Source organism: Ambystoma mexicanum, chromosome 9, assembly GCF_040938575.1.
Source record: "Ambystoma mexicanum isolate Mex_15411 chromosome 9, UKY_AmexF1_1, whole genome shotgun sequence".
Lineage (NCBI taxonomy): Eukaryota > Metazoa > Chordata > Amphibia > Caudata > Ambystomatidae > Ambystoma > Ambystoma mexicanum.
In genome coordinates, this window is record NC_090931.1 from 185153313 (window position 1) to 185161183 (window position 7871).

The 7871-nt window shown below is 42.9% G+C and overlaps 1 protein-coding gene across 1 annotated transcript; it reads left to right on the forward strand.

The window, feature by feature from the left end:
• The first annotated feature begins 902 nt into the window (after window positions 1–902).
• LOC138487839 (luc7-like protein 3) lies at window positions 903–7580 on the forward strand. The gene is made up of 2 exons (XM_069614439.1): window positions 903–1046; window positions 4670–7580. Exon 2 carries the CDS (start codon window positions 4721–4723, stop codon window positions 5834–5836), a length of 1116 nt encoding a protein of 371 aa, XP_069470540.1. The 5' UTR covers window positions 903–1046; window positions 4670–4720; the 3' UTR covers window positions 5837–7580.
• Window positions 7581–7871: the final 291 nt, after the last annotated feature.

Consider the following 7871-nt stretch of genomic DNA (forward strand, 5'->3'; position numbering starts at 1 on the left):
AAGCATGTCTCTCAAGCCAGACAAGAACTTCACTGGCTTCCAGTGGAGGGCAGGATCTCCTTTCGGCTTCTTCCTCTTTGGTGATAGTTTCAGATATCTATCAGATGGAAGGAAACACCTGGCTACTGACCCAAAAGGGTACCACGGGCTAATGCGAGAAATCTGTTCTTAGTGTCAAGAATCAAACTGGTTAAGTGTAGGTAGGTGTGCCTTTCATCATACAGCACCTACTCTCTGGAACACAACCCCCCCCCTCCTTGTAACCCTCCAACAGTGTCCATGTGAGCTCACCTACTTGTTTGTTTGAGCATATGTGGGTTCTTAAAGGTACATTTCTATGGTGGCTGTTCTGGATTTTTTGCATACCTCTCAACTCACACGCTTTCGGCGGGTGTCACCTGCCTTAGAATAAATTAATTCACCCAAAGCCTCCTACCGTCCCTTTCCACCACCTGCCATGGGGAATTCAAAGGTTGAGAGGTAAATGTAGTTTACTGTGGAAAGATTTCAGAAAAGGAAATGAAGCATAGCACTCGGCTCTTTTTTCTGAATAGAATTAAAACTCCTTCTCTAATCAAGTGTGGGAAATGTATAAGAGATTTGGTTTTAAGATTACGACATACTACGATTGAAAAACAATTGGAATTAGAAAAAAATCAACAGTTTGTAAACATATACAATCAGCCAACTCCTAATCCATCATTTCAAAAACACGTTCTGTACAATTTACACTACGACTCTTTCATATAATTGCGGGGGAAAATCAAGCCCAGTATGAGAGAGACCAACGAGACACGGTGAGGAGAGAAAGTAAAGAGCGCCGACTGTACCAGCGAGAGCGAAAGAAAGAGCGTCAAGGAGACCAACGAGAGGAAGCGTCGCCGGAACGACTTGGAGGGGGCAGAGGAGGAGTGCCAAAGACTGAGCGTCCACGGGGCCAGCGAGAGGCGGGGTAGAGCGCCGCTCAGAGCACAGAGAGCGGCTGGACAGAGCGCCAGCGGGAGCAGCGAGGGAGTGCGTCGCCCGAGCACAGCGAGATCCCACCGGTTAGTATCCCCATGTGTGTCCAGAATGTGTCACGTTGGCCTCGCGTTGCTTCTAATCCCGCCCTAGTCGTTTGCCGCTTAATTTAATGGTTGTTTTTCCCGAAAGGCCGCTCATTCTTGGGCTTCTTTGAAAGCTCGAGTGTTGGCAGCTTCTCGTGGTGCACCCGGCCAATAGGAAGCGCGATCTGCTATAATTCGTCCAATCGCAAATTGGGTAAATGTAATGGGGTGGGACCCGCCGCACTGCTAGTTAGGAAGTCTGGCGATGGCTGCCAACGGCTTTGGGAGTGAGTAATGGGTTACCAAAATGAAAAAGGGACTACTGTCAAGCTATAGGTGCCGGGGGCAGAAGAGAGGGGGGAGGGGGGTGTTCACGTCATCTACTGTATAGAATCTTATATAGGAAAGTGATGCAAAACCTTGAACTTTGCGTAGGTCGGTGTTTGTTTCAATAAGACATACTAACGACAAGAAGCATCTCAACATGTACTGTAACATTTTATCTTATATAGTTGGTGGCATTAGGCGTTTTAAAACACTGGAATATTTCCATTCTCATCACATTAATTATGTGCATGTCAATGCTGGACATTCCACTACCCTCCCACAATGCATATAAGCATGCCTTTCTTCGGTACTTTGGGGTGTGTTTTATTATCAGTGATTTAGGGGCCGCCGACAAACATATCTTGCATCTTTTGTAACGATTAAGTTGTTCGTGCTTGGGCCTTCTGTCATGAGAACTCCTAATGGAGAAACCGTAAACATCGTACATTTGTCTCGGCCCTTTCTATTACGACGGATCTGCGTGCAGAATTAATATCCGTTCTTTCAATATAAGTTGCAAAGGTCGATTTTTATTTTTGTATGAAACGTCTGAATAAAGCTACACGGAACAAGCTTCTCATTGAAGATCGGCTTCAAGTGAGATTTTGTCATTGCCTTGTCATATTCTAATTCAGAATCATATGAACAATTGCTGAGGCAGGTGCATTTGCCTTTCTAGTCTAAACAAATATACATCTCTAGCCTTTCTGCTAATTTAGTATTGATCTTCCACATAAAAACTATCCAAGCCCTGCAGATGCATTTGAAGGATGCTGCCTTATCTGGGTGCTGGAGCTGATAATGTTTCATACATAAATATAGTCTGCATTAAGAAAGTAGGTGCTTAAACCTCAGATCGTATGTCCCGATTTACTTAATGTTTCTTTTTACGAGCAAATTCTCCCGAATTATGTGAATATGCATTTATTCTATAGAAGGATGATTTCACCTTGTGGAAGTGTACTATTCGCCAATTGTTAAACGAAAGTACAATATAATCAGCCAAGCGCCATCATTCTCCGATTTGATGACCTTGATATTAGACAATTTGGTTGTTTAGTTTCCCAATATGCAATGGGAGAATAGGAGCGCGCATCACAACAAAGTGAATTGAATAACGTATATAATTATCAAGAATGGTAGCAGCACTACTGTCACCTAAAGGGTACTCTTGGGTAGAAACTAAACTGAATACAGCAGTTATCTCGTGTTCTGTGGGCTCACAGCTCAGGTATATACACCTAACTAGATCAAGGTTTCCAATATGCCCACTAGACATTCAAAACATGCTAGTAATGTCACGTTTCAGTAGCATGTGCGATATTCAAAACATCCCCTATCCTCTGAACTGGGTATTATCAGGTAGCAGCTCCTTTTTAACTTGCAGCTTGGAAGACTTATTTTGAGTCTGCAGCAAGGTTACGTTTAACATAATCAACCTAAGATGTTTTGAGTGCCACATTTTCTAAAGTTGACAATTCTTTCTGACTTGAGATAGTTTTGTCAATACAATGGTACAAGAAAAATAAATGTAAACCCATCATACCGGTACTACCAAATACTTGACTACCTATTGGCTTAGAGGATTTTACTAATGAGATTGATTGGGTACAATACTACTTTGGTTGGTAAGCATGGCTTTTCAGAGCAGTCTGATTTTGCGCAATGGTTACAGTGATGCCCAAGTGTCCTGTCGATGTCCAGCTATTCATCAAGTTGGTGGGTGTTTCACAGCCTTTCACTATGCTTCCGTGTGGTGTTATGTGACAAGTTGAGAAGAGGTGTGTTTTTTATTTTAATGGTCAGCTTTTCTCACGGTGGTACTGATTTCCACCTTCTATAACGTGAATGATCGTTAATGTGATGGTTAATGCATATTCCCTTAAGGTGGTGTGCTATGCGCAGCATTCCACAAGTTTTGATGTCCGTGTTGCATGCAGGTTTCCTGGCTAGGCACCTATCTAGATCTTTTTCCTCTTGACCATCTTCCCATTTAAGCAAGAATGATCCCGTCCTCCTTTATCCACTGTGACTGACTAGTCAGCCTACCTCTATGCTCCTCACTAGTGATGCCTTACTATTGGTAGCTGCTACTTGGGCTGTTGCACATCCTGGCTGTGCAATTCTCTCACCTCGCTTTTCTGTTTCTCCTCAGCACTATTTTTGCTCCAACCTCGTTACCCATCTTGTCATATAAGTGTTCTACTCAAATTGTGTGTGTACCGCCTAGCACTTATTTCGGTTCCACCATGCTCCCCAGCTGTCCAACTTTTCTTGACCGAGCCCTGCTCCAGGCTAACTTTCTTCCAGTCCCCCACTGTGTTTACAGTCTCTATCCCGATTCCTATCGACCCGAAGCAGTCAACAAAACAATTAAATGCAGGTCTTAAGCCTTTGGTAGTCTCTTCATCTCAATTCTGATTCTTTGCCTGCACAGCATCCTTTCTTCATTCTTACTCTCCAGGTAAGCTTGCTCACTGATCTCAGCGTTTGCTTCTGTGCAATCTGCAGTTGTGGCTTTAAATCCTAGCAGAAGATACTTAGCCCTTAATCCTTCCAAAGTTGACGAAATTGCAGAGCATACACTTGGGCAGTAATGGCATCTGTTATTGCACAGTTTAGGGTGTGGGGGGCTGGCCTTTAGCACTGGATGAAGACTAGATACTATATTTTTTGTCATTTGCTTTGTAGATTAAACCAATCAAGCAGATCTGCAGGAAAGGTGGTAGAAGGTGGTGGGTGGGGGGGGGGTTGCATGGCATAGATTCCAACTTGCCCAGAACCTGTACGGCACCATTCTGCCAGTACTGCTCTTTGTTGGGCTAGGGACTTTGTATCCCTTTTACATTTATGTACTGGTTGGAGATTTCGCACCTGACTGCTGGGCGTCTGATTTTTCCTGTGAAAAATCTGGGCCTTCTGGAGTATGCAGCATGCAAGTACACTACAAATGTACAACCTGGTTGTTTTGCAGTCTCACTTATTGCCACTGCTTTTTTTAATCCTGCTCTAGTGCATGTCACTGTTGGCGCTCATTTTCTCAAACTCAAAGGGATGATGGGCTGAACCAGCTTCACTGGAATATGAACCCGTTTCTATATATTATGAACATTTCTATAGTATGTGCATTAAGTTATTACCTTTTGGATAATGAAACTTTTGTTTTGACTTGCCTTACAAAATGTTTTACCTTATGATAATTTTCTCCCTTTGTTTACCCCGTGCCATTATTTTGTGGGATTTGGCTTGTGTTGGGACTTTTTTTTCACTGGACATTGTTTTGTTTCATTCTTCAGACTCAGCAACACTACTACTTGTCGGAGGGGGTGAAAACCACGGGTAGAAGCATGCTCTCTGCCGCTCAGCTGCTCGATGAGCTTATGGGCAGGGACCGGAACCTGGCTCCTGACAGGAAGAGGGGCAATGTGCGATGGGACCACGAAAGTGTGTGTAAATACTATCTGTGCGAGTTCTGCCCCGCCGAACTGTTCACGAACACACGCTCAGATTTGGGCCCATGTGAAAAGATCCATGATGAAAATTTACGTAAACAGTATGAAAAAAGCTCCCGCTTCTTGAAAGCTGGCTACGAAAGAGACTTTCTTCGGTACTTGGAGGGCTTGCTTGCAGACGTGGAACGTCGGATCCGAAGGGGTCATGCACGTTTGGCCCTGTCTCAGAGTCAACGGGCTTCTGGACCTGCTGGCAAAAATGAAGAAAAAGTACAGGTGTTAACTGATAAAATGGATGAACTACTGCAACAAATAGAGGAGCTAGGGTCTGAGGGTAGGGTCGAAGAGGCCCAAGGTATGATGAAGCTTGTTGAACAACTCAAAGAAGAAAGGGAGCTACTCAAGTCCACAACATCAACAATCGAGAGCTTTGCAGCTCAGGAAAAGCAGATGGAAGTGTGTGAAGTTTGTGGGGCCTTTTTAATTGTAGGAGATGCACAGTCCAGGGTTGATGACCATCTGATGGGTAAGCAGCATGTAGGGTATGCCACAATCAAATCGACTGTGGAAAAGTTGAAAGAAAAACTGCGGAAAAGGACAGAAGAACCTGAGCGTGATGATCGGTTAAAGAAAGACAAAGAAGAGAAAGAGCGTGACCCAGAAGAAAAGGATGGGAAAAAACGCAAAGATGAGGAGGAAAAGGTTCGTGACCGTGAAAAGCGAAAAAGAAGTGGCTCTCGCAGTCGTCATTCAAGCAGAACATCTGACGAGAGAGGCAGTAGGTCACGAGACCACCGGAGATCCAGGAGCCGAGAAAGAAGGCGAAGCCGGAGCAGAGAACGCCCCAGAAGTCGTGACAGAGCTGATAGAAAACACAGGTCACGCAGTCGAGAGAGAAGATCTAGAAGCCGAGACCGCAGATCTTATAAGCACAGAAGCAAAAGCAGAGATGGTGAACGAGATGGAAAACCAAGAGAAAAGAGGTCTTCAGACGAAAGGAGGAGAAACTGAAAATCTAGACCAGGGCATGGGGAGGTGGTGGAAGCAAAGTAAATTTAAAAATGGCAAGCCAGTGAAGAGTGAAAACATTGAATCTGATGGTGAAATGTAGCCTATCCAAAATCGATTTGAAATGACAGTGGATCAGAAAGAGGACCGAACTGTGAAGTTGCAGAAACCTACAAAAGAGCCTGCACCGAAGATCTTCCCAAAATGAGGTGAAAGAAAACTGTAGTTGCTTAGAAAAGCAAAAGGCTCTTTTTGATTTTTATAAAGTAAATATATTTCAGGATTGCTGTCTGTTGCTCCAGATCTGAGAAATTTGTTAACATTACCATACATGCTGTTGAGAAAATGAACCCCTTACCTTTCCTCTCATGGCATTGAACGATGTACCGGCAGTTCCTGAACCCATGGCTTGCACAATGTTTTGCTGAGTTTTCCTTCTTGAGCATTGAAACAAAAGGATTACTGTTGAAATTTGTTTGTATAAGCCAAGTTAAAATAAATCTGTTTTTTTTTTACAACTTGGCTGTTAGCTACTTGATCTGAGAAGGGGAAACCCCTTTAAGAAAACATGCATGTTGTAAAAGAATTAGGAGAGATGGCAAAAATAGCTGTCAGATGGGTTGCAACCTGTCCTCGAGCAAGACGAAATGTAATGTCAAGTTGGTTTAGCAGTGAACATTTCTCTGTGAGGACCTGGTTTAAGTATGTACATATGTTTACTGAAACACTTTGCATTTGGGGACATTAAGGTCACTCTCAGAAGAGTAGCGCTGATTTATTTAAAAATCAAACACCTAATTCGTTGAAAAGGGTTGAGTTGCAATAACGTGAATCTTAAATGGCAGAACTTTTTCCGAAAAAACTGCCCCTGAGCCCCCCTATTCCCATTGCCAATCCGTTACCCCTAATGAAGCTACACAACCATGGCCTACCAGTGCACTGCTGTTGAACCTAAATTCGACCACACTGATAACTTCTTTTGGTGATCGTTTGCATTCATGTCAAGTCAAACTGGTCCATAAGCAGACAGTGAGTGGCTCCCGTTGAAATGAACAAAGACCACAGCCTGAGAGGGGTCATTCAAAAAATCCTTCATTTCTGTAAGCCATTTTTTTTTTTTTACACAGTTAATTAGCAGATGTTTTTGTTTTTTCCTAATTTGTGTATTTCTGGGATGATGGGTAATCATCAAACATAGCAGCGTAAAAGGCACCAAAAACAACATGCCCGCCATTCACTGCACATATTCGGGCATAGACTGATGCCAAAGCGTGTGAAGTTGGTGTCCATTATACCCTGATTTTGGGATTTGAAGGTCAAGATTTGTGAATCCCTCTGTTTTTTTTTCACAATTAATTTGGGGGAGGCAGTTGCTGGGGGGGGGGGGGGGTTTCAATTCCACAAAAACAGCTGAATATAAAATATTCCCCAAAATTACTACCGGCTAAATTTAGTGACTTTCAGTTTTGACTTTTTAAAATTTTTAATTGCTGCTCTAATTTCCTTATCGAGTTTTCTGCAATGTTAAGTGAGAAACGTTTTTGGGACAGCCTCTCCACCCAATTTAATCACTCTTCAACAACTGGCAACAATGCAGAACTTTATTGGAACATTTAGTACTTGCTTGCCAAGAAGAGCCCACATTCTAAGTATTAAAAAATCACCTCCGGAGATAGATTCTAACCTGGCATTCTCATGTGTATGTGTATTTGCATATGATACATGTATTAAACAACATACAATTTGATGTTCCCTATTTGTTGTGTGATACTTCGGCAACACTTGTATAACATGTTGTGCCAATAAAGTTCATTTGGAGTGTGACAACTTAAAAAACAGACTTAGGAGACTAAGTAGCAGAGCAGCCCCTCTACCATGGATAGCTTTTTAAAAAGTTTGTTTTTTAAATATATCGCTGAAAAGGCAGCACAGCTACTGGGTGGATTCGAAGAGGGGAGGCTACAGACTCTCTTTAAAAGCTTGTGCTCAAACCCAGCTCTGCCACCCTTGTAGGTGTTTTTATGTTTGCCTTTTCTCA

What these genes read in the sequence shown, in the direction of transcription:
- LOC138487839 (XM_069614439.1), top strand. Translation starts at nt 4,721, where the DNA reads ATGCTCTCTGCCGCTCAGCTGCTCGATGAGCTTATGGGCAGGGACCGG.